This window comes from Silurus meridionalis, chromosome 12 (assembly GCF_014805685.1).
Source record: "Silurus meridionalis isolate SWU-2019-XX chromosome 12, ASM1480568v1, whole genome shotgun sequence".
NCBI classification, from domain to species: domain Eukaryota; kingdom Metazoa; phylum Chordata; class Actinopteri; order Siluriformes; family Siluridae; genus Silurus; species Silurus meridionalis.
This window is the reverse complement of record NC_060895.1, coordinates 1,906,023-1,933,643: the sequence shown is the minus strand read 5'-3', so window position 1 is coordinate 1,933,643 and position 27,621 is coordinate 1,906,023. Positions and strand designations below refer to the sequence as shown.

Here is a 27,621-nt window from a genome sequence, read left to right as displayed (position 1 = left end):
TCTCTGTCCATGAAGGCATTTCATGTCCTCAAAGGGTCTGATTGAATAGTTTTAAGGCAGCTGGAAGACAACAAAAATACGCCGACGTGATGTACGTGGTGACGTCCCGACGAATAGGAAATCTGGCTTTTGTATATGTTGGATGGTCAAAAGATTGTGGACACCCAAGTGAACATCTCATTCCACATGCAGTCTTTTTTTTTTGCTGTTATAATAAGCTCCACTCTCCTGAAAGATGTTCCACTAGATTTTGTGTGACGTGTGTGAGATTTCATCCAGCCACAAGGGTGCGTTCACAATCAGTCAGCTGTCAATTCATTACAATAGGATCGGTGGTCTGAGATCTCTAGCAATAGATCTTCCACATCTTCCATCCCATGTGAAGTAGATCTCCATGACACTGGTTATGTGAAGTAGATCTCCATTACGCTGGTTTCGTGGACAGGGGCATCGTCATGCTGGAACAGGTTTGGGTCTTCTAGTTCAATTCAGAGACGTCCTATACAATAGTGGCTAAAGGTTTGCGGAAGAATCACATTCAATTCAATTAACATTGTCTTAAAGCAGCTTTAAACAGATAATGTGATTATAAGGTTGTGAAAAAAATAATGTATAATTTTATTGCCTTATTTTTCTTATAATTGTACGTTTTTCTCTAATGAGTGAGCCAGTGGAGACTGTGGTGAAGGAAAAACTCTCTGAGATGGCAAGAAACCTTGAGAGGAACCAGACTCGCAAAGGGAACCTCATCCTCATCATGAAATGTCCATTCATAACAGTCCCATCATTGTTGAGGAGCTGTTCAGTAATAGGTGCTGAAACGCAGAACTGTTCATGCAACCTGTGGTCCTGAGCACGTTGTATCAGACTGTTGATATTACTACCAGTCCAATTCCACCCTCAAAGTTCTTGAGAAGCTCAGCGGCTTCATGGATCTTCAGGCTGTAGACGTGGAACCATCTTCACGCAAGGTGGTCTACAACTGCAGAGAAGCACAGTTTTGTTTAGTTTTTTGTCCACGTCGTGTACGTGAGCTTTAAAGGTAAGCAAACGATATTTGGACGTACATTCAGAGCGGAATAAAAGTACTGTGGAAATGTGCTGCACATTAATCAGGATGAAGCTTTGAAAGTGGAACGTGAAAGAGAAAGAAAGAGGAAGATGTCGGAGTTACGCGCAACACAAAGCACACGCCAAATGGACTGCATGAATAAATAATAATAAGTAGAAGTGAATTTCTAGAACTTAGAGCTGATGGAAAAAAGAAAACAAAAAAGCTAATTGTAAGCTAATCACCGTGACTACAGTTAAATAATGACTTTTTTCAGAAGAGCTCCATGAAGATATAAACAACATGCTTTGGATTGGAAGATCTTCCTACTCTAGAGCTCTGAGCAGATGAATGTGAACGCTGACTGCACCACAGATCTTCTCACCTCACCTGCATCGACACCTGACTTTACTAGCACCCTTGTGGCTGGATGAAATCCCCCAGATCTAAAAAACAAAACAAACAAAAAAGATCTAGTGGAACATCTTCCCAAAAGAGTGAAGCTTCTTATAAGAGCAAATTGGAACTAAATGTGATGTCTCATCAGATTGAGGTCACATGACCCTGACGTCGGATTTCACCCAACAACTTCTCCGTGTTTTCCCGATCATGACTCGAGGCTCAATTAAGAGCCGTGTAACTCATCCGTACTCGATTCCTTTCACGCAGATCGTTTCCGCTTTACATTCTTCACGTCCCGGAAAACGCTCATACCTTCTCGCTTTCCTGGCACACGTATCATGTTAGGATCATTTAAACGTAATGAGGGTTCGTGTGATTTATCTACTGACATCATAAAAGAAAGAAAGAAAAAATCCATGTGATGCAGGTCGAGATGAAAGTTGGAACCTTGGAAATGTAAAGCAGTAGATGAGTGTAGTTGTTTTCTTTATGGAGAGGAACTGATTTTTATAAAGCTGAGGTCACGTTAGCCGTGTGCTGTTTCCTCATCTGACATTATACTGGGCTGCGAACATCTCCGGTCCTGACACATCATCTCGGAGCTGAAAATGGTCCAAGATATGTATTTCTGGGGATAGGCTCCTGAAAAAGTTCCTTACTTCCTGGAAAACACGTTTGACGTTTGGAAAAAAAAAAAGCTTATGGAAAGGTTCCTGATTTCCTGGAAATTAAGCTCCTGTAAATGTTCCTGACTTCCTTATAAAAAAATAATAATAATAATTCTTCTGACAATGTTTCTGAAAATAATTTCCTAACTTCCTGGAAATGAAGATCTTGAAAAAAATCCCTGACTTCCAAAAAATAAATAAATAAAAAAAAAAAAGAAAATTTGCACTTCCTGGAAAATAGCTTCTGAAAATGTTCCTGACTTTCTGGGAAAAAGCTTATGAAAAAGGTTCCTGATTTCCTGGAAATTAAGCTCTGGAAAATATTCACGATTTCCTGACTTGCAGGATAAAGGAAATTCTTAATTCTTGAAAAAAAAAAGAAAGAAAATAATAAAAGCTCATAAATATATTCGAGGCATCCTGGAAATCTTTTGGACATTTCCAGGGAAGCTCCTAAAAACATCCTGTATTCTGAAAAAGAAAAGACTTCCTGATCAAAAAATGGTCCTGATTTCCTGTCTTCCTGGTGGAAATAAAGCTCCTGAAAAGATTTCTGAATTCCTGGAGGAACAGATGATGTGTCTAAACGGATAAAAATGCAAACATGAAAACCTCAAGTGCTCTTCATTCAAATAAATGGAAAAAAAAATTCTTAGAAAGCAAAATGCGGAAAAGATGTTGCAGAACTGCGGCTGCGTGTTGTTTCATATTTTTGGGAAACTGAAAACATGAAAAGGGAATATTTAAAAACCAAGGTCCAGTCGTAGGGCCACGCCCAGTTCGGATACAGATACAGATGGTTTGTGTGTATATGTTCCTCCCCTGCAGGTGTTCTTTAGATGTACACAATGTTCCTGGTTGGGGTTTGTCACGTCTGCTTGGTATGAAGGTAACAGTGATCCCTGTTCTCGAAATGCTTGTTCTTTTCTAGATCCTGAATACTAGTAATGCTAATAAACCTGGACTTAATCCCAAATTGGACTTATTGCCCTTTGAAACAGGATTTTATACTCGATGTGTACAAGGAGCTGTGCATCGATCATTTCCTATTACACTACAGTGTTCAATATCTTTCTCTCTCTCTCTCTCTCTCTTTCTCTCTCTCTCTCTCTGGCCTGTTGCCATGGAGAACAGAGCATCGTCGAGGATTCGACGGTGTCCGTCGGGGTCCTGTGAACAAGTGAGAAGGAGAGAAAGAGAGGGATGAAGGGAGGGGGAGGAGTGCTTACAGTTAGCCGGTGTCATCGGAGGAGGATGCCGCCTGTCTTGAGCGGTGGTTGCCGCAGTAACCGTTGCCGTGGAGGAAGCCGCTCCTTATGGGGGTGAATGATGGAGGCTGGATTCATCTGCCTTGGAGAACTCACACACACACACACACACACACACACACACTGAATGTTTGTGAAGGGGTTAAATCAGGAGTCTGCTTCATTCTTATTGTAAAATATATATAGAAAACTGTGTGTGTGTGTGTGTGTGTGTGTGAGTGTGTGTGAGTGAGTGTGTGTGTGAGTGGACAGTGTGTCTTTTATTTGCCCTAAAATATGAATGACATGATTAGGTCTTGTATATTGTGTGTGTGTGTGTGTGTGTGTGTGTGTGTCTGTGTGTGTGTGTGTGTGTGTGATGTTAATCAACTGAAACACAGCACCGGTTCCGCACCATCATGCTGAGAACATCGCTACAAGGCTTCACGCAGAGAACTCGAGCTATTTACAGCAGCAGGACAGACACTTGTGGTGTCCAGGCACTGAGTGGGACTGTGGACATCTGTGGACTCCAAAACCCCAAACTCCGCCCCCTTACACACATCCATTTTTTTTTTTAAGTCAGGTGACTGTGCAAATACATACGATGTTTGACGAAAAGATAGTAACCACTGACTTTCCATTTTCTCCAACATTCTTTACATTAAATGAGTCCGATTTGTTTTGGGAGACATTCCAAATTGGAAATCTCGGAAAGTCTTGAAAGTTGTTAATTCCGACTTATGCAACATTTAGGCATTGGACATTTTTTTAACCAAACTAGGTTTACCTTTTTTCAAGGATATATTGGATATTAGGTTAGTTTTTTAAAGGGTACATTCCAAAATTCAGAATTTTTGAATATTGAGCTGGTTTGATGTTGGACTAATTTGGCATTGGACATTAGGCTTTTTTATATTCGTTTCATTGGACATGTAAACTAACTAGCCATGGGATGTTGGACATTTTGTTGAAGTGCAGAAAGGAGACAAACTTTTGTCCCTTTGTCCGATGTTTCCCCTTTGACCAATGAATTACCCAGTAGACTCTACGCTAGTCATCCTTTTAGACTTTCAAGTTGTTTTTTATTTTTATTTTTTTTTAACAAAACTGGACATTTAGCTAATTAGCCATTGGAGACTGAATCAGTATGGAAATGTATGCAGGTTGTGGATTTTGCACGTTCTTCCACATCGACTGTTTATGGTAGTTTGTTTTGGACGTTTATTTGGTTATGGCAGGGTTTGTTCACTTTTAGTTGGACAGCAGACTTCATCTTTTTATGGTTGTAAGATCGATATTGGACATTTAGCTACTTAATCCTAATAGTCACTAATTCAAAATTTGCTCTAGGTTTGTTTATGTTTAATTTTCTTTACATATTTAGTTGGTCTGAGACTTTATTTCCCCCCCACAATTTGTTAGACATTACATATATTGCTAGTGATTCACTGATATCCCATTTTTAGATATTTAGTTGTTTTCTTTGGATATTGGACTGATGAAGGGACTCAGTCATAGACATTGGACATTTGACAAACGAGCTATTGGTTTTTCCATTTTCATAGCCATTGGACTGTAAGCTAGCTAACCATTAGGCACTGGATATTTAGTTGGTTGGACAGTATCTTTCTAGAGGTTTTAGACCTACATAGTGTTTTACAAATTCTTGTACATTACTGTATACTTTAGACATGGCAGGTGAGACATTCGGTACCTTTGCATTTTTGCTATTCAGTTTTTTTCCACTTGCCCAGACAGTGCTTTCATTGTTCAGCCGAAAAAAAGATAGCATTGTTAGCATGATTTGTGTTAACGTGTTTACTCCTTGAAGTGTCAATGCTGAGGTAACAGGAAAAAAAGTGTTAATATGCGAGCGAGCAGCTGCATCGCGTCGGACACTTCAACCGATCAATTCTTCAATAACCGTCATTCATGCTAGCGGCGATTTCACTGCACCTTATTTACAAATTGTGTCCGTCTGATGAACCCTGAATTCTAACGTACGTCGGTACGAAGTGGATCTTTTGCTCTTCTTTAGCAATTCTAGGACTGGCATTTGTTTACCTGAGACACTGGACAGCTACCAGGTGATCATGAATATTCATTGAGAGGAAGCGGCGATGCCGGTGAAGTTCATCAGAGCCGAGTTACGCTAAATAATTTAGCATGTATTTAAGAAAGACACTGGTTTCTCCTGATGGCTTCATGTCTGCCCTTGCATGCTTTTTAAGACTCTCCTAATAAGCGTCCCTGGAGGCGTATAATATTAGATTTATTTCTTTTCGTGTTCGTGGAGGACGCGCGTCCTCTGGAAAAATCACTCGTACGCATGTTTAATTCATGACTGCTATATTGGCACGGTGACCCTCATGACCTTGTGCCCTTGTTATTGACCCGTGAAGGTGTGGTGTTTTTTTTTTTTACAGCCCGAAGACTCAATTGACTCTCCCTCTCTTCAGAAGAGAGATTCCGGAAAATTCCGTTCACATTTCTATGCAATTCCATTCCCTGTTTTTGAGTTTGTTTGGGATTTGTTTTTGGTGGTGCTCCCTATTCCCTGTATAGATTATTAAGGGTTATGAATCCCTTTAGAGTGTATTATGCTTTATAGGGCTCTAGATCCTAAATTTGGACGTAGTGTGCTACAAAATGATCTGGATCCTGGATCTGTACATGGTACATTCCATTAGCTTCTAGATTTTACATGTGTACTGTGCAAAAAAGGATCTGAATGTTCGAACATATCAGGCTCTAGATCGTATATTTGGATGTGCAGTGCATTATATATAAAGCATTAGATCCTATATGTGGGTGTCTAGTGCACTATATAGGGCCCAATATCTTATATTTAAATAATTACTGCATTATATTCAAATCTAGAGCCTACAATTGGAGGTATGGTGCATTTTATGGGGCTCTAGATCGCCTATTTGGATGTGTAGTGCACTATACATGGGGTGTCCAGACCCTATATTTGGATGTTTAGTGCACTTTATTGGACTTGAGATTCTATATTTTAATGTGCAGCACACAATCTGGGGATCTAGAACCGATATTTGAATGCGTAGTTATTGAAAGTCTAATGCACTATATTGAGCTCTAAATCCTGTGTTTGGAGGTTTCGTGCACTTTATAGGACTTTGGATTCTGTATTTTGATGTGTAGTGCACTTCTGCAGGCTCCCAATCCTATATTTTGATGTTTATGCACTTTATGGGGCTCTAGAAACCATTATTTTATGTGTAGTGCAATACATGGGGATCTAGACACAATATTTCGTTGTGTACTGCACTTTCTGGGGCTCTAAATCCGATTTTTGGATTTGTAATGCACCATACGGTACTCTGAGGCCTACAATTGGATGCTTAGTGCATTTCTCTGGGCTCTGGATGTGTAGTGCACTATATTTAGCTCTAGAACCTATATTTGGAGGTGTGTATGGGGCTCTAGACCCTATATGCTGATTGAATGTGTAGTGCATTACATTGGGTTCTTATAGATCCATATCCCTATAGCTCAATATATGAGTCCTATATAATATACAACATGTCCAATTTAAAGATCTAGATCCTGTTATATATTATATTATACATTATAATGAAGAAAGAAGAGACGAGGCCCAGACGGTTACATTGATACATCGATACATTTCTGATACCAATTTTTATGTCTAAACACGTGAATCTAAGAGGAGATCGGACACGCCCTGGAATGTGTGATTGGAACATGTCCTCTGTGACCTTTTAAACAGGAGGAGCCCACGCCCTGTCACATGGACGGAGATCTAATACACACAGACACAGACACACACACACACACACACACACAGGACTGTCATGTTGTCCTTGGTGCAAAACTCTGTGTGTGTGTGTGTGTGTGTGTGTGTGTGTGTTTGTGTGGATGCTAACAGGCTTTGACAGACACAACCACAGCATTCTACTGATCGATGTCTAATCTCTCCTGTGCCTCAATGGAGCACTTAAAGAGTTTACATTTTAAAGAGTACTACACACTCACACCCACCAGTGTGTTGTGCGTTTGTTTTCCTATACTTACACATGTGGCTATAAAGCACGAGCACAGAGTGCATTTCAAACCGCTTCACTTTTCAGCACTTGATTAGCCGTCCGATCTCAGTTCCGAATTAGAGATCGATATTTTTCTACATGAAGATCATCCTCAGAGAACATGAATCTGAAAACTAATTTTCCCCAAACACACATATTCCACATTTGTGTTGTGGACATGGCCTGAAACATGTCTCGCTTTCACACAAGAGTGAAATGTTCTGTTGGATATCTAAAATAACGTGCTAAATCCTGTTTGTGCGTGCTAACTGTTTATGCTAGTCTATGCTAATTCTCACACCGACTCGAGAAAATGGTTCTGGGCCAGATCAAGCTCATTTCACTGACACTGCTAGATCAGTGAATAATATAAAAAAGTCAGTAAATGAGCTGTCGATAACTTTGAGAGTAATTGAGGTAGTTAGCATGTCAAAAAAAATGACTAACAACTCAATTCATAACACAAACCGAAGGGTAACTTGGTGGAACTGCTGCTGCACCAGTTAGCTAGTATCTAAAAAGACCAGTGCGAAGCTACAATGCTTTTGTTCCTAGTTTCTTATTTCTTTTATATTATTTATTCTATTTCAGAAAATATTCTGTAGAAAAGGTTTGGAGTGTATTTAATTTGTTTATTTTCTTTATTTGTTTGGGATGTTCATTCCGCCTAGACTATATATTTGTACTGGATATTTAGTGCACTATAAAGTGACCTTTATGGGTCATAAACACATATCCTGCAAATAAACTTTGTAGTACACTAGCTCTAGAACTAGATCCCAAACCACTGGACCCTAGTGTGAGCACATATATACTCCTGGTGCACTATAGAGGGCTCTAGATTCTATATTCAGGTGTGCAATGCACTATATGGGGTTCTAGATTCCACATTTGGATGTGTGGCCCTATATATAGGGTTCTAGATTCTAATTTTTATGTTTTTGGATGTGTGGTGCACTATACAGGCTTCTAGAGCGAAAACACGTGGTTGTTTAGTGCACTATATAAGGGCTCTAGATTCTATACTTGGATGTGTAATGCAATATTTTGGGCTCTTGGTTTTATGTTTTACACTATATGGGGTTCTAGATTCCACATTTGGGTGTGTAGCGCTGTATATAGGGTTCTAGATTCTAGTTTTTATGTTTTTGGTTGTGTGGTGCACTATACAGGCTTCTAGAGCGAAAACACGTGCTTGTTTAGTGCACTATATAGGGTTCTAGATTTTATATTTGGATGTGCAATGCACGATATGTGGTTCTAGATTCTATATTCGAATGTGTAGGGCACTATATGAGGAACTAGGGCCTATATTAGGATGTGCAGTGCATTATACAGGGCTCTAGGTTTTATATTTATAGATGTGTGCTGCTCTATAAGGGGTTCTAGAGCCTATAATTGGATGTGCACCACACAGACTATGAAATAATGGTGTGTGTACAGCTTATCTACTGTAGTGCCACACTTTATCGAATACACTTTATAGCGCAAAAGGTTGCAGTCATCGGGGTGTGGTTTTAAATTCAGTGCTATTGCTCCTTGTTCCATGTATACAGGCTTTGATAGATTCTAGATCCTATCTATGGAACTTTATAATCCAGTAGAGAGTGATTCTAGACACACCCCCTTGCTTATGAGCTAATAGATTATTACTAGTGCACTGCATGTCCAATAAAGAGCAATTTAGTTACGTGTACTGTAGTGCGTGATTTCACAATGTAACATTAAGACAAGGCCATGCTATCAAATTAGCTTATTCCCACTGAGGCCTTTTTCCTCCCGCACATTTATTTTTCTCCCATGTTTGTAATTTCACTCCAGCAAGAAGATCCGTGTTAGAGGAGAATAACCGAAACGTGTCGCGAGTTTTTACGGCTGCACACAACGACTTCTAATAAATCCTTTTAGCGGAGAACGAACCTGGAACCAGTCGAATATTGAAACCGCTAGCAGGGATTGTTCTCATTACAAACCTATTATGATGATTCTAATTGGATTAATCTGTTGTATGAGGAGCTGAAATGCTGTTCAGGCTTTGTGATGTTAAGATAATGATACTATCTGACTGTAGCGCTGACACCGAGACTGTTTCCTCAGTCGCTCATATTTCTATTCTCTACATATGAGGGTGGGGATTTATAACCCAACGCTGAAGCCATATAACTGCTTATGCAAGAACTTGAATGACCTTGGAAAACAATCAAAATGTAGTGTTTTGTAATTGTTTTATTTGTTAAAATTAGCATTGTTTCGCTTTTAATGGTAAGATTTGGGACTGTATTAGTTTTAAATTGGGATTGTGTTAATTTCAATAGTTTTAAAGGTTATAATGGTGACTGTTGGTTTTAATGGTTTTAATGGGGACTGTGTTGGTTTTAATGGTTCTAATGTGGATTGTGTTGTTTTAATGGTTCTAATGTGGATTGTGTTGTTTTAATGGTTTTAATGTGGATTGTGTTGGTTTTAATGATTCTAATGGGGACTGTGTTGGTTTTAATGATTCTAATGGGGACTGTGTTGGTTTTAATGGTTCTAATGGGGACTGTGTTGGTTTTAATGGTTCTAATGTGGACTGTGTTGGTTTTAATGATTCTAATGGTGACTGTATTGGTTTTAATGGTTCTAATGTGGACTGTGATGGTTTTAATGGTTCTAATGTGACTGTGTTGGTTTTAATGGTTCTAATGTGGATTGTGTTGGTTTTAATGGTTCTAATGTGGACTGTGTTGGTTTTAATGGTTCTAATGTGAATTGTGTTGGTTTTAATGGTTCTAATGTGGACTGTATGGTTTTAATGGTTCTAATGTGAATTGTGTTGGTTTTAATGGTTCTAATGGAGACTGTGGTGGTTTTAATGGTTCTAATGTGAATTGTGTTGGTTTTAATGGTTCTAATGTGGACTGTGTTGGTTTTAATGGTTCTAATGGTGACTGTGTTGGTTTTAATGGTTCTAATGGAGACTGTATAGGTTTTAATGGTTCTAATGTGAATTGTGTTGGTTTTAATGGTTCTAATGTGGACTGTGTTGGTTTTAATGGTTCTAATGGTGACTGTGTTGGTTTTAATGGTTCTAATGGAGACTGTGTTGGTTTCAATGGTTCTAATGGAGACTGTGGTGGTTTTAATGGTTCTAATGTGGACTGTATTGGTTTTAATGGTTCTATTGGGGACTGTGTTGGTATCGGTAGAAGAATGCTGAGAATAGAGCCACCAGGAAGAAGGAAAAGAAGAAAGATCAAGGAGGAGGTTTATGGATGTGGTGAGGGAAGACATGCAGGTAGTTGGTTTGAAAGAGGCAGATGTAGAGGACAGGGGGGGTCTGGAGACGGATGATCCGTTGTGAAGACCCCTAAAGGGAGAAGCTGAAAGAAGAAGAAGAAGAAGACTGTGGACTGTGTTGGTTTTATTGGTTATAATGAGGACTGTATTTTTGGCTTCATGAAGAGTAAGAAGTTGAATCTCAGATGGATCTGTATTGGATAAACGTAGAAGGCGTAGAAGCCATTATTTCATACCCTATGACGAGCACTTAGTATACAGGGAGGAGTGTATTTGTGATGAAACACAGAAGCCTGACTAATGGGATAATTATTACTGCACAGTGTATGGAGTCGCCTGTGGAACGCATCATATATGACAGAAAATGGTGACAAAACAGCCCGTTTCCTAATAATTATAATATTTACAGTATGTCTACTACATGAGTTAACCCCCAGCTTCCTTTCCCCATATAGTGCAGCACACGTTCAGATCACATTTCAGCTCCAAACACGTTTATTAAATAACACTTATATAAACCGATACAGAGAAGTCACATGACCTTCAAGTGAGAAACTGACATGATTTATTTTTCACGATTTATTTCTTTCCACATGAAATATTTATAAGCGTCATTTATTCTCATTTTCCCCACAATTCATAGATTTCAAAATAATAATAAAAAAATAGCAAATCAAACACATTTCACACGATTCCATTTTTCTTTTTTAAAGATTTATAAAAAAATTACATTATTTTTTTTTTTATATTAAAAGGAGTGTTTTTTTTATGTATGCACCCCAAAAAAAAAAAAAACAAAACAAATAAAATCATGCGACTTTATTTAAAATTGAACACACAATTAAAGACTTGTTATTTTTTATGTTTTAGAATGTTTATTTTAAAAAAAATTTTATTTGGGTCATTTATTTTTACATAATTTCTAAAAAATTAATAAATAAAAAAATTTCAAAAAGTATATTTTTCTGAAAAAAAAAATGTACTCAAAATTTTTTATTTTATTTTAGAAAAGATAATTTTTTTAGTTCACTTTCTTTGTTTGGGTTATTTATTATGTGATTAAAAAAAGCACACTGATTTTTTAGAAAATAATTTAGAAAATTATTTTTGATTCCCCCCCCTTCTTTTTTTCCCCTGATTTATATTTTTTACCCTTTAATTAATTGACTTTTTTTTAATTTATTCTTCCACTCTATGATTTTTCTTCTCCCATTCTTGTTTTCACACCTTCAATTTATTCCTTTACACGTGTGCTCGTTCGCACCGTTGTCTGACTCCACGTGTGACATTTTCGCACGTCTTTGGAATTTCACAGGACGGATTTCTTTCCAGTGTTCACATTTGTCTCTGTAACGTACGCTTTTGACGTCCACGTGTGATTTCCTCCTTCTTCCATTCATCTTCCTTCTCCACAACGTGCCACACCGTACAGTGATATCACACTTTTGTTCTTTTTTATTTTTCAGGAAAACATCCTGAGATCCATCTGCTTTAGAACCACGTATGAAATGTGATTTTTTCCCCCCCAGATGGAAGGATGAAGATCTACATCCTAAATCCTGGATCGTGGACGTGGAAGCCTTCACCTTAGCGAGATCAGAGGGGTTTGAGGGAGTTTATAGATCCTGCGTGATTTTTGTTTGGGATTCACGTCAGGGAAACGTGTTCTATAGGTGTGAAACCGAGGCTGGGATTTACTCCTGGACTCGACCTTTTTGTTGCAAAATGGGCAGCTGCTGAATGTGGGGGTGGAGGGAGATCCTGGTCACTACATCCTTCACTGCGAGTGTGTGATTGCAAAAGATGCCAGAAACACTTCCACACCCTGGGGCTTTCGCACGGCCATCGAGTCGGCCCCGTTACCATGTGAACAGCACTCAGGAAAAACACACACACACACACACACACACACACACACACACACACACACGAGTGGCTTTCTATGACGTTAATGTTGACGGCAAACACACGATGCGTGTCCTCATATTAATGATCACACAACCTGTAAAAAGGGTCATGCTGAGGACCTGCAGGGCCACAGCCCAATCCCAAAGACGGCTGAGGTGTGTGTGTGTGTGTGTGTGTGTGTTGTAGAGGTGGGAATTAGACAGATTGGAGTTGTTCAGTCCTAGTCTCCTAGTCATTCATAGGAGCTCCAGGAAAGGGTGGGGTTACCGCCTGCACAATGGGTGGGTTCAAAAGGATGGAGGGAGGATGGAGGGGTGTGAGAGAGATAGAGAGAGAGAGAGAGAGAGAGAGAGAGAGAGAGGAGGGCTTTAGACGGTGCACTCATTGTCGCCTCGGAGCTTGAGAGCGAGTGAGCAACCAGCCTTGGTGGTGTGTGTGTGAGAGAGAGAAGGAAAGAGAGAGAGAAAGAGAGAGAGATTGGGCCTGACTGTAATGACTAAAAGCATCAGACGACTCAGCTGTTACAGCCCAAGAGTGTGTGAGTGAACGAGGGAGTGTGTGCGAGTGTGTGTGAGCGCGAGCGCGCAAGACAGAGCGAGAGCGAGCGCGAGAGAGAAGTGCAAAAAAGGGAAGAAGGGAAGAAGGCGGCAGAAAAAAGGGAAGGATACCACAAGCATGCTGTGCTGTATAAGAAGAACAAAGCCGGTAAATTCTTTTTTTTCTTCCTTTTTTACGATTTACGACGATTTTTCTATTTGAGTGCGAAATTCTTAAACGAAAGAAGAATCTTATTCACAGCATCTCCTGCGCCGTCAGCCATCCTCAAACCCACCACTGACACGCCTTGCTAATGTAATTAAGATCTCAGCACGCCTGGAGACTTCACGTGCACAGGACCGATGCTCTGATCTCATTTATCGTGATTTTATACACAGTCGAAAAAATTGTTGCCTTTTTTTTTTTTTTAATGCAACGGCTCACACCTGTGATTCAGGTGCATGCATCGAGTAGATTCAGCTTTATCATTTCTCTTGCTTTCTAGCAGGAGGTCCAAAAACATCTCATGCACACAGATGCATTGAGGAATTGGAGAAATCATTCCTGCATTTAAGGTTCTTGATGTCATTTCAGTACCATTTGAGTGCCGGTGTGTCGAAGTTGAAGATGAAGATGGAGAGAGAAATAGTGTGATGGAGATGGCGAGAGAGAGAGAGAGAGAGAGGAAGGGTGGGGTGCCTTGAACTCGTGGGTTGCATGGGGGATTCGTGCGCGCGCCGGATTACGATTTTCAGGATGATTTCATTCAATTTGTATTAATGTATCATTATTTGAGAATCGCGCGTGCAAATGGCGAAAAACAAAATGAGATTTTTAATTGTTTTTTTTTTTAAGCGCATCCGCACCTGCTCGGCTTTTCAGGTCCTTTTGTCTGCGCGCGCCAGTCAGGCAGGGCGGGTCCGAGCGCGTCTCGACAAAATGCACGAGCGCAACAAATGCATGCATGCGTATAACATATAGGTTTATTGATACAATTTGAAATGCATCATAGAAAACTCTTTGTTTTTTCGCCTTGCATTAAAATAAACCAGGTGTGCTGGAAAAAGTAGAACAGCGAGGTCACGAGGTGCAGCCGGCACTTGTCATATCTCGCGCCGCATCTCAAACGACTCCCTCCTCCCCGTCCGCGTGCACCGGTGAGGGCGTGAAATGACGCTTGGTGGTGCAACCTGATCTCCAAACGCAAATGGCCGTATTTTAGTTCAATTATAATCATGCACGAGTCGTTTTTTTTGTGCCAGGAGCGTGCATGTAAAAATATAAATTAAATAAAAATCAGAACCGGAGCCACGTGCATCCACGCGCGCCCCCGCGGAATTTTCGGGGAGGGGGTGAAAGGAGATAAAAAGGGCGTGGCGGCGGCCGTGCGCGCGAGTGTGCGCGGGTATACAGACCACCAGGAATATAGATGTAGAAAATTACACGGGGGGGAAAAAAAAAGCACAATAGACGTGTTGGTTGCATTCACACCGTTTTGCACAAACGCTCGCGACGACAGTTGCACCGTTGCATTGCAAAGCTGGAAAAAAAACGCGTTTCTCAGGCTCGTGCATCTGAAGCAGACTATCATTCAAATGCCCGAAAGGCCACATGATTGTATAACCATCGGTGCGCGAGGGAAAAAAAGAAATTATAGAAATACTCTTGATCCTCGTCGCACGCGCAGGTGCCCGCTGCACGTGCATGCCTGGACACGCTCGCGCATTTTTTAGCAAGGAAAAAAAAACGTGCATTTTATGTGCACGTGAAAAGAGACACAGAGAAAAATACGCGTGCGGATATATATTTTTTTCTTTCTCTTTGCACTTCACCGGTAATTGAGATCGTGTCCACCTTGTGTCTTCTGCTTCTTCTCAGTTCCTTCTGGCCTGAAATCCATAATAGGTTCTTAAGTGTGGGGGAGGGAAGGGCATTTAAACCCTCGGACCGGGGCGTGGTTCACACATCCGCGCGCCATAAAGCACACATCTGATTTTCACAATGCGATGGAGCTGCACTCTGATTAAAGGCTGATTTTTATTATATTTTTATTAAAAAAAATAATGCATCATCCTTTATGCATGCCATTTATTTAATTAAATTACAAATCCATGCACGCACACACACACACACACACACACCTGTGGTCACAGTGCATTCAGATTTTCAGGCCTTTGTGCACGATTCTGAAATAAAACGGTCAAACTTCATCCAATCCAAACAGCTGGTCTGTGAAAGATTTGGGCCACAGGTTGATTCCTCCGTAGCCTCCGGAGAAGAGGGGCAGATTTGAGTTGGCAGATTTATGTAAATAAAACTGACAAACGAGCGTCAGGATGTCATGCGTTATGCTTTTTAAAAAATTTGATATCACTGCCCTTGTCACCTCTATTCCATGATGAGATGTTCCATTTCTCTCCTAACGGGCGTGGCCTCTTTTCTAAAACGACCCCCTCTGCACAAATCTCTGGGGCTCAGGGATTATTCAGTAGGTTAAGAAGCTATGGCCTTTTGACTAACATGATCTCACCTATTGGAGATGGAACACGAATATTTTTTGGAAGAACGCCAACGTTTATCGCATTTCCAGAGAATCAACCACCAATAAATTGAAGCTCTTGAGTGGCTTGTGCTGATCCAGAACCCTTACCAATTGGTTTTTCCATTGATTTCCCAGAGGTACAGCGAACGTTTTAGTACAGTTTCGTTTCTTTTATTGGACTGTACCAACTGGCAACTCAAACGAGGTTCATTAGCTTAGCAGGCCAGACAAACTCTAGACACTTCCATGGTTACAATACTTGTTATAATACTTGTTCAAAAATCCGGGTATAGTGTCGAGCTCTAGGTTTTTCGGTTCATGTAAGGGGGAGTCGGCTGTCATTCGGAAATCAAGGCCGCGGTCTTTACGTGAGCCCTCGCGTCTCCTCGGAGTCGCTCTCTAACACGAGTGAGTTATGTTCGCCCCGCCGATGAAGTCGTCTCACGCTGTGTGTTCGCTGTCAATCATTTTGATTGGACACGCTGCTTCCTCCTACGGCGCCGGGCCGATCCGAGCTCGTGTCAGGGTTTTTTTTTTCTTCTAAAAAGGCCTCGGGTGATTGATTTGATGCCAGCGTGCCCTATTAGGGAAAATTGCTCATCGATTCCGTCTCTAAAATTCGTGCCAGGTTACTTAGGAAAGGAAATAAATAAAAGGCGGAGGGGTAGTTAAGGAGAGAAGTGGGAAGAGATCGTCAGCATACAAGTCGACACGGCAGTAAATCCCCGACTGGTGTGAGGCAGAACAAAAGGGTATTATCTCCTGACAGATGAAGGAGAACAGAATACAGCAGTGCAGGAGATATCAGAGCCTACATCTATATTAGACCCGAAAGACTACATTTCCCTAAAATGACTAAAAAGCCGTAACTGTATTACATGATATATATAATATATATCTACACATATACGCTTTTTACTCTCACTCTGCTTCTTGATCTTCTGGTCTGGCTAATGGAGATGATTTCATACATCTGTGTGTTACTCATTGCTGCCATGAATCACATTAGTGTCAGCTTTCAGATCCACCATTTCCAAATCACAGGGCAGCAGATACTGGAGTTTGGTTCGATCTCCAGGAATGTTTTAGTACCAGATCGATGTTTTATCCAGTCCCCCTTTGTTCACATGACAAATTTATTCCAATATATACGTATTTTGTTTGTAAATCCACTGTCAAACAAAAGCCCTAATGGCGTTCGGGGGCTCGGGCGGCATAAATGGGCGGATGATGTCATGCGCTCGAGTGATCTCGGGGGTCTATAATGATGAGAGTGACTCACGAGAAATGAGTCATTCTGCAGCGGCAGCTACAAGACATCACCTATTACAGGAGCGCCTCAGTAAATCCAGGCGTAACACACAGTACAAGCAACAGGTTTCGGCGCTTCGGCGCTTCTCTCAGCGTGGGATCGGATCTCATTTACTGTCTTGTACCATCAATTTATTGAAATCTAACTTTACTTTATGATGGAGTGAATGCAGGTGGAACCCACTGTGGGATCTGGTCATTTAATGCCACAAGCTTGAACATCGACTAGTAATATCTCTGCTATATAAAAAACACTTCAACATCGAAATCGGTTTCCATTGAACAGTTTTCTAGAATTTGACCAATGTATTTAATGGAAATTCTCCCTAGATTTAAATATTCAAAAATTCTTACTAATGCTAATATCATAGAAATCAATCAGACTCATCAGATTAAATAACCATTACACCACCACGAGGTAGCTGTAGGCTCTCATCAGAACCCATTCGAAACCCATAAAACACCTTAAGATCAAAGATCGATCAAAGATCCAAAGTGAGATTCCGTGGCAACGTTCCCCGCTCTCGTCCACTGTTCTTCGGATAGGACCCCTGGAAAGCTCAAGCATTTGTTGAAATTTAATTAACAGTCTAATCAACAGGTTCGTGGTCTATATTTGATCTATAAAACTGGCCCTGATGTCATCCACAGTACGATCCTACCACCACCGTGCTTTACTGTGCAATCACAAAATGCTGGACAGCTATTGGAGGAGTAAAAACAATCCAATCCTGCAAATTGGTGCTGAAAGAGTAGAATAATTCATTTAACAAAAGAGGAATATTTAACGATAGAACTTCAGGACTCGACCCTTTTTTCCAAACTATAAAATGCCCAAGCTATCCACGTTGGATTTCCTGCGCACGGTCAACGCTAATTTCGAAAATTCCATCGCTGAAAGCAATAAGTGCAGCCATAAACCCTACTATCCAAACGTAATAGCATCTGCAACATCGTAAAACGCCCAGGAGACGATTAAAACGTGATACAACCTAACCGAATCAGATGAGGGTATTGATTACTTATTGAATTAAAGCACCTTATGGCTTTATAGATGTCTCTTGGAAATAATTCCTTCAACGTGATTAAAAAAAAAAATACAAAAAAAAGCATCGATGGCGAGGCTCATTTATCTTCTCATTTCCTTCACAAGATGCCGATGTCCAGTCGCCGTATGTGGCTCGCACAGCCCATTAGTGGGAAGAATCCAATAAACGAGCTAGCAACAGGAAAGTCTGGACACGTTTCAGAACCTGAGTCTGCATTCTGTACCGCCTGATGGTGTTAAGACGAAGCGATGAAGCTCAATAACGAGCAAGTGTGAACGTACGGGGACAAAGCGCAAATGTAATCGGGTCACGGCGGCGTCTGGGGTCTCGGCTCCGGTCCGTTCGTTTTTGCGCCAAATTGGCGGGAATTCAATCAGGTTCAACAATTTGCACGTCAGTTCTTGATCCCTTGATGGAACGCAATCCCACGCAATCTTCTTATCAATCACTCATAAATAATTAACATGCTTTTTTATTATTTTTCTCAGTGATGTATTTCCTGATTTTCTTCCAGTTCACCTCATTATTTCTGGTTAATATCCAAACCTAATTTCATTTCTGTGTTTTTTGTCGTTAATGATTTCGACACTGGTTTGATGCTCGTTTCATTTGTGCGTTATGTTACATCATTTTTTTCCCATTTACACGATTTCAGTTGTGTTTGTGTTTCTTTTTCCTTTATTTTCTTTCATTAGAGACATGTGAGTATTATTGGGTGGGGGAAAATTCAGCGGAGGATCCTGGCGTTAAAAGGTAAACCGATGCAACAGTCACCTTTCTTATTTTAATTTTTTTTCATTTTCTAAAAATGTAAATGACTTACGTGAAGCCCCTCCCCCAGCCCCTCCCCCAGCCCCTCCAACCTCCCAAATTCCTCCTCCACCTCAAACGTGGTACAAGTTAGCATGCTAAGTGAACATCATGCGAATTAAAATGCTATTATCTCTATTATGACACGAATGACACATCTAAATATAAAATCTGTGTTGATTTATTACCTCGAATTCTCCCCTTGAACTGATTTGATATTGTGTGGAGCTTTTACACTTCATTAACATGATGATCTCGGCTCATCTCGTGTCGTGGCTATGGATTATTTTTTATTAAGTCTGGTTATTATGTCACCAGTGGATCTCTGTAATTAAGCCTTGTATTAAAGTACCTAGTACAATATTACATTATTTGCACAATAACTTTTTTCGTGATTGCCTGTATTTCATTGGCCGTTGTCTACGATTGCTGAGGAACATTGGTGGAAAATTTGGCTCCGTTTCTTAACCTTACCTCATATCGCCCAGGTCGTTTATCCGTCCACTCACCTTCACAGGCTGTAAACCTGCTTTATTACATTTGGCTTCTCTCACACAGTAAACTCTCGCCTTGAAATACGGAGTTTTAATAACCACTAGCAATTGTTTCAATTCGGTCTTCATTCACTACCCATTGAGAAGAGTAGCCACAGCGGACATGAAAGCTGCACATCATTGTACCGTGTCACGTTTGAAAGATTTTCAATCTGCAGCATTCATGGATCGGTTCCACAGCTGCCATTTGGCTTCTCCGTGGTTCCTGGCAGCCGTGAGAGAAGGACAGAAGGAGAGGTGTGAATGCCGGGAACTCAGGGACTGTCCAAACCCACTCTGATCCATTTGCATCGAGGAACCAGAAGCATGTGACTGATGATCCGACGAAGCTTTATGCGCTTTTGCAGATCTGGAACCCTTTTATACAGACTGGACAGTAGGGCAACCACCATTTTTGATTCTAGATGTGGAAGATTTTTCAACAGTGGTACATATGTTTGGATCGCTAGCTTAAAAAAATCCTTGATAAAATCATGACTGGTTGGTCTGAATGGGAATGACAGACCAAATCTTTAGAAATATAGACAAAAACATAGAAATTTTTAAATATTCATCCAGAGTACATCCTATTGGCACAGTTCTACACGGTTTAGCAGCTCAACCCAAAACAGCCCTTGCTGTGTTCTCACCTGCATAATGAAATGCATCGTGGGTAGAAAACACACCAGGGTTCACCATTCAAACAGACTCAGTGATGTATGAAAGAACCCTCTGTAATGAATCGCGTCGACTTTGCTCCCCAGTTCCGGATTAGTATGAAAGCGTTTCGGGTAAAATAGAAAAAAAAAAAAAAAAGTTGTTACTCGTGTCATCAATCAGCACTAAAGCCTGAAGTATGTTCACTAGAGAAGATGAATTGTGGTCAATTCGGAGGGGAGACGATGCCAGGGCACTTAGTCGATAGATCCCTGGAAATCTTGGGCACAGAGCCATGCAAGAGTGTAACGAGAGAGCAGAGCAACTTGTTCGCACATTAAACACAGGACCTCATCCTTCCCAGCACTCCGTGAGAAAACCAATGGAGCGAACTAATGAGCAAACCAGCCCAGATTTCCTTTTGGAGATAGACGAAGCATCGCTCGAAGATCTGTGTCCATTAACTGCAGTCAACTGATTGCATTCCTTTTAAAGTCGCCATTTAAATATGTCAGTAATGTTTTCATTTCCGCACGGCTGGAGGTCCCCCTGGAGTCTTTCATGTCCGGTGCCTTGATGTCCCATGCTTATTAGTCAGTTTTTTGCTTAACGCTTCCGCAAATTCAGTCCTCTAGCTTGAGTCATAATGTACAGCCACTTTAAAATTAGAGTTTACTCCAGTATTTTGCTCAGACACCTATGATCCTGCTCCTTGCATGCCTTTTTGTTGTGTTTCTATGATGCATTTATAACATTTCTTTTGGCTTATCGTAAAATCGCCCCCTATCAAATTTTGGAATCTCGTGGTATCTTCTACGTCTCAAAACTCCTCCATCTAAAACTTGAAGCAAGACACGTGGGATACCTGGAGGTCATTCTGATTTACCCTTCCAAACTTTGCTAGTACACCAATATCAGTTGTGACTCTTCATCAAGCCTAACCTTCCACAAATATAGCCATAGCTCTAATTGCTCAGATAACAGTTGCAGGTTTCCTGCTTGCTTGAAATCTGCCAGGTGAACACGGCCTCCTGTTGAGTGCATGGCTCTGGAACAGCGATTAAAGCACAGCATGCCAGTTTAGCTTGAGCTGCTGGATTGTGTTCTTGCCTCTGCAAAATACCAGATTTTAGCTGCGCCACTCCAGCAAATGACAACCCAAGTTATTGTCTAAAACAAGTGTATTTTTTTCACGACACTTTGGTCAACTGTACATCTACTTTGCTTTATGCAAATTCGATCTTCTAATATTTCAATGAGGTTACTGGGTGAAGGACAGGAATCGTTTTGCAATCTGGTTATGAGGAATTTCAAGGTAATCTTTAAGTGCGGAAATGGTAGTAAATCGTTGCATTGAATTTCCCTGCATTTCATTGTTTCTACAAACCTCATCTGTATATGATGAGTCTTTTGTTTTGCTGTTATTCACTGCGACTCCAGAAAATCTTGAGGGTTAAGATCTATGGGTCACTGACCAACAGTGTCCCTGCTAGATTTAAAATTCAACGAATACCCAGTAGCTTTAGAGTTTGATAATATTTCTAGTCAGATTAGCCTTTCAGGCCACCCACTGACAAGACTTGCAAGTTAAACTGTTGGAGGGTACATCTACAAATGCTTGTGCTTGTCTCCTAATGCTGTTCCTGTTCCTCAGGTGGAGAAGACCGAAGATGCTGACCAGGAGATCAAGCAAGATGGCACCAAACCAGAAGACAAAGCCCACAAGGCTGCTACCAAGATTCAGGCAAGCTTCCGTGGACACATAATCCGGAAAAAAATGAAGGATGATGACAAGGAGGAGGACAGTCCCGCGGCTGATTCTAAGCCAGAAGAAAACGAGGGAGAAAAGAAAGAGGAGGAGAAAGCTGTTTCTCCCACTGCAGAGAAACAAGACGAAGCTGCCAAGAATGAGGAAAAAGCCAAAAGTCCCACTAACTCTCCAGCAGCAGAGGACAACAAGGCCGAAGCTCCTGCCACTTCCCCTTCAGAACCTAAACAGGATGTGAAGGAAGAACCAAAGGAAGCAGAGAAGCCTAAAGAAGCAGAAAGCACTGAGGCCAATGGCTCAGAGAAGCCATCAGAGAATGTAGATGCAGAAAAGATAGAGGAGGAAAAGGAGGAGGAGAAGGCAGAAGCCAAACAAGCCGAAGTGCCTGCCACTGCTAACGAGACAGCCGATTGTGAAGCTGAAGATAACCAGACGCAAGACAAACCAGGTGAGTTACGTCGTGATATTGACCTGAACCACTGAAGCTTTTGGCTCAAAGTTACTGTTTATAACTTCTTGTATTATTTAACACATTTTCATGTAATTCTTGGAGATCTGACTTCCTAAATTTATTTGGATTAAACTGTACATCTGAATCTGGCATAACTATACAGTACAGACCAAAAGTTTGGACACACCTTGTGTGTCCAACCTTTTGGTCTGTACTGTATATATATTATATATACAGTACAGACCAAAGGTTTATATATATTATATATACAGTACAGACCAAAAGTTTGGACACACCTGCTCATTCAAAGAGTTTTCTTTATTTTCATGACTATGAAAATTGTAGAGTCACACTGAAGGCATCAAAACTGGTCTGTACTGTACATCTAAACATCATAACCTCCTATACTAATAAATTGAGTTTGTGATAAACCCCTGTTAGAAGCATGGTCATAAGAATTCATGATTGACATTTTAATTTGTACAATTTCTTGGGCGAAGGTAATAGATGCTAATATTTAAGACAAAGACCCCAAGCTTTGTTGACCTTAGTCAACAATTGATGTTTCAAGCTCTCAGATATTGGGTTCTTGTGAAAGGCCACTAGCCCTTAAATTTTGAGCCCTCATTCAAGACCACTAACTTTTAATTCTTTTACCCTCAAGCAAGGATACAAACCTTCAAATATTGGACCCTTAAACTACACCACAGACTTTAAATGTCAGGTTTTTTAAACAAAATGCCATTAGCCTCAGTAAGTGTGCCCTTGAGCATCGCCCCTAAAAGGCAATTGTTGTGCCCCCTGAATATAGAAACAATTGTGGCCAATAGTCCTCAGATAAGGAAAGCCACTGGACATCATTCTTGTTAGGTCTTTGAGCAAGACCACTGCCCTTCGAATCTTGAGCCCATGAACAAGCCACAAGTCCTATATTAGTTAATGCTTGAGTGAGGCCGCAGGCTCTTAATTGTTGGGCCCCTGAGTAAAGCTGCAAGCCCTCAATTAGTGCATGTTTAAAGAGCACAACCAGTTTGAAATTGTTCCAAGCCTTCAAATTTTGGGCCCTTGCTCAAGACCACTAGACTTTAATTATTTAGCTCTGGAGCAAGCAAGGCCAGAAACCTTCAAATATTAGGCTCTTGAATAACAGCACTAGTCTTGATATATCAGGTTTTGAGCATGGACATTAGTGGGCCTAAAATGCAATTATTGTGCCCCTGAATAAAGTTGTTAGGTCCTTAAGAAAGACCACTGCCCCTCGAATATTGAGCCCTCAAACAGCCCACCAGTCCTATATCAGTGAGTGCTTGAGAGAGGAGCTCTTAAGCTCTTAATTATTGGATGTTGGAACCCTCAATTGTTGCATGTTTAAAAGAAAGCCAGTTTGAAATTGCTCCAATCCATCAGATATTGGGTTTTTGTGAAAGGCCACCAGCCTTCAGATTTTGGGCCTTCATTCAAGACCATTAGCCTTTAATTCTTCGGCCATTCTTTGTTCAAGGGCTTATATTCTTCAAATATTAAGCCCTTGAACAAGACCACAAGTCTTTAGTCTTTTAAACAAAGCCCCTAAAATGCAATTGATTTGGACCCTGAATATGGCTGCAGTACTAACAATCGTTTCCAGTAGTTTTCAGATAAGTAAATTCACTTGAAATCATTTGTTGTTAGGTCCACTGCCCACTGCCCCACAAGTCATGTAAGGCCCCAATTTCTTAATTGTGCCCTTGAGTAAGGCTGCAAGTCCTCCATTGTTGCATGCTTGAGAAGGACAACCAGTTTGAAACTAGACCTTAGTTTATTGGCCTCTGCATAAGAGTCCATCCCACAGTTGTTGGGTTGTTGACCAAGAGCATGAGCTTTAAATTGTTGGGCCCTAACCCCTAACAGTGCTTAAATACTATTTCAGAAACCCTATAATTTTTAGAAAAAGAGGAAGGGTTACTTGATGGTCTGATTTTAACATCACAAGACCAGACTAAAGTAACTGTCGATGTTTTCGGCCGCTCCTTATGGCGCCTCCAAATGGAAGCGTGTGAATTACGGACGAGCTTTTCATTAACACTTCATAACTCTCAGAATGGATAGTAGCAGCTTCATCCAAAATAGAATCAAACGAGACATAATGATTCGATTTGTTTCCACTTCTCCTCATTGCGCTGGAACGAGGGATATACGACTTAGAAAGGAATCGTGGAAAAAGCGATCAGCACATCAGCAACTCTCAGCATGGAGATAATTAGCCAAACATGAGTGATGCTTTACAAAAGGCTGTTATCGCATGTCAATGATTTCTGAACAGATAAACAGGATGAGTTTCGGTCTAACCGAATTACACAATCGATTTCGTCCCTCTACATGTTATAGTTTGTGCTTGAAGACCACTGTGGTTTCCAGCCAGAGATCTATAGGGCTGCGGCTGCTCAACTAAATCTAAGTGCATGACTTGACCACAATTAGGCTTTATAGATGCCCTTCCTCAGAGTCTGCAGCCTGAAGCATCATGTTTACTGCTAGTTTACTGTAGAATTCTACCCTCCACCCTCTAAAGCGAAGCTGGCATCAAACCACTATTTCTTTTGTGTTTAGTCTTTTCTTTTTTGCGATTTTTTAAAGACTCCATTAGAAATCAAATGATTCGTTATTAGATTCATAAAGGACCCACATTTCGAACACATTTCTCAGCAGCAACATCAAAATAAAATGGTCATGCAGATGTATGTATTTTCTACCAATCGCAGCCACAACCGTTAATTTACAATTTTCCGATCTCAGGAGAAATCCGAGTGGAGACGATTTCACTTTAAAATTTCTGCCCCTGACCTTATGCATTGGTCAGCTTGGATTGTGATTTTACAACAATCGAGAATCATTTCAGTTTTAAAACTAATTTTATTCTAAATTGAATTGTGGCAAAAACTTGAGTTCCTGTGAGTGCTCACCCTATGTGCCTGGTATGACTGTTAAGTTCCCAGAAAGTGTACACCCTCACAAATGACTTTTTTAAAGATGTTTATTTATCATTTGTGGAAGGAGTCTCCAGTAAAAAAACATTATTTTGGCTTCTCCCATTAGGGGTCGCCACAGCGGATCCTCCGCATGTTTGATTTGGCACGTTTTTACACTGGATGCCCTTCCTAACGCAACCCTCCCCATTTATCTGGGCTTGGGACCGGCACTAAGAGTGGCTGGGGTTGGTTCCCTGACCAGGAATCGAACCCGGGCCGCAGCGGTGAGAGCCCGCATCCTAACCACTAGACCACCAGGGAAGGAGTCTCCAGTGCAAGTAGAAAAATATTGCAGGTTCTTTGTAACAATTGAAGCTGCCATTAGCTTGACCCAAATAGATATTTTAATAAAATAAAAATTGCATTTGTTTAGAAAATTGCATTCAATTGTTTGATCCTTGTTTGATGCTTTAAGCCCTCAGATGTTGGGCCTTCGAGGCCGCTAGCCTTCAAATATCTTGAGCAAAGATACATATAGGAAGATGCTGTAATGGAAAACGAATCAAAGACACGTCCGTCCACCTGTCGAAAATTAAAGTGCTCTTCTTGTGACCTCTCGTCCGAATCAGATGCTGCAGAAGACTCCGAGCAGGCAGAAGGCGGCGAATCAGAGGCGGCGAAGGAAGACGACAAGGGCGAGAGCGCTTAAAGAGAACCGGAGAAGTAACACGATAAGAGATCATTACAAAAAAAAAGAAAAAAAAACAAAGAAAAAGAAAAACGGTTGCTCTTTGCCCTCTGATTGTGGAGATGGTCCGTTTTAATTCGTTTGGTCCTATATATTTTCTTTCTCGTGTGGCAAAATGAATTTCTTACATCTACGGGTGGGGTTTGTCCAGGGGCGGTGGGGGAAGGGGATTGGGAGTGGTTTGGGAAAGGGGGAGTTTCCATTCGCAACTTTGCGGCTCAAGCTAGCAGTGAACGTGCGAGAACGTGGCTGCTTCTTCGAACGTGCGAGAAAACAACGCCGTACGTTTATTAACGTCACCAAAAGAGAGGGACAGGAGACGCAATTTCATACTCAAACCCAAACCCGAACCTGTTCAACCCTGGTTTGCATTTCTAGCTATTCCCACACACACACACACACACACACACACACACACACACACACAAACATACATATATATTTGCCTTTTTCCATTTACCGTAGTAATAGTGCACTGCTATTTATTAGGGAGAAGTATTATATGATTCCCTTTCAGTGTTTTCTGCTGATGCATTGTTTTGGCCAGCGTTTCATGGATAGCTTGAACCCATTCGACTCATTTGCATGGAAATTTTCCTCCTGAGAGAGAGAAAAAAAAAAAAAAAAAAAAATCCTCCTCGCAGTCACGAGTAACCAAAACGTTGTGGCTTCTTTCTCGATGTCTTCGATGTTGTTAATGGCGGTTTGATGATATCGACTGGAATTATTCCTGCGCTGATGTTGAAAAACGAAAGAGAAAAATCGAACGAAAAAAGAAAAAACGAATCAGCCTTTTTTTTTTTTTCTTCCCTATGTTCACGTGAGAGTGCAATGTCCAGTTTGAATCTAAAAAGGAGTTCAATTGTGGAAAAAAAAAAAAAAGAATAAAATAAATAAAATTTAAACAAAGTTTCAATGTCTGTTTTCGAAATAAAGAAATGTGCCAATTATCATCACAAGATGTGTGTGTTTTTGTGTGTGTTTTTGTGTGTGTATGTGTATGATATTGACATATTACACTACACTAACAAAAGTATTGGGACGTGAAATTTCCCTTCACCTAAACTAGGAGACCTGAACCTGTTCCATCATCACAATGCTCAAATCAAGCTCCATGAAGATCTGCCTTACATGGGTTGGTGTGAAAGTTCTTCCTGCTATAGAACCTTCAACCCTATTAACTATAATGAAGATTAGAAGAGCGAATGGGAACTCAGTGTGGAATGGGATGTTCAAATAGAAGCACATACAGCACCAATCTTATGCTCAGGTGTCCACAAACTTTTGACCATATATATAAAATAATATCAAATTATATAATATAATATAATAATATACTACTATTGAGAATTTTAAATAAAAAATAAATACATTTATAAATAAACCTGCCCAGGTTTCATCTCAGAAACACAAACGTCTATTGATTTACTGCTTAATAGTTTTTTTGGTCTCTAATTTGATCACAAACAGCCACTTTGTGAAAAAAAATAGAATCCGCTTAAAATATTAGGTTTCTCTTTCTCCATTAAACCTCACATAGATTTCTGCTGAATTCTGGACTCTGACAGCAGCACAGTTAAACCTCACAGGTTTGGAGCAAATGCACCCGTTTCCATAGGAACAGCTCATTCACAGAGAATGT

General features: G+C 40.6%; 1 protein-coding gene and 1 long non-coding RNA gene across 2 annotated transcripts; one reads left to right on the top strand and one right to left on the bottom strand.

Annotated features, from left to right (window-relative positions):
* The first annotated feature begins 12,999 nt into the window (after nt 1-12,999).
* Nucleotides 13,000-26,145, top strand: gap43 (growth associated protein 43). The gene is made up of 3 exons (XM_046862316.1): nt 13,000-13,330; nt 21,719-22,280; nt 25,861-26,145. The coding sequence occupies exons 1-3, from the start codon at nt 13,301-13,303 to the stop codon at nt 25,938-25,940; spliced, it is 672 nt and encodes a 223-aa protein (XP_046718272.1). The 5' UTR covers nt 13,000-13,300; the 3' UTR covers nt 25,941-26,145.
* Nucleotides 14,128-26,933, bottom strand: LOC124394188. The gene is made up of 2 exons (XR_006927444.1): nt 26,368-26,933; nt 14,128-15,303 (listed from the first exon to the last, which is right to left on the bottom strand). It is a non-coding gene; the product is annotated as an uncharacterized LOC124394188 (long non-coding RNA).
* Between the last annotated feature and the right edge of the window lie 688 nt (nt 26,934-27,621).

Excerpts from the sequence above, each read along its gene's own strand:
- gap43 (XM_046862316.1), top strand. The coding sequence starts at position 13,301 with ATGCTGTGCTGTATAAGAAGAACAAAGCCG. Across the intron at positions 13,331-21,718 it reads GTATAAGAAGAACAAAGCCG|GTGGAGAAGACCGAAGATGC; the intron begins GTAAATTCTTTT and ends CCTGTTCCTCAG. Across the intron at positions 22,281-25,860 it reads CCAGACGCAAGACAAACCAG|ATGCTGCAGAAGACTCCGAG; the intron begins GTGAGTTACGTC and ends CGTCCGAATCAG.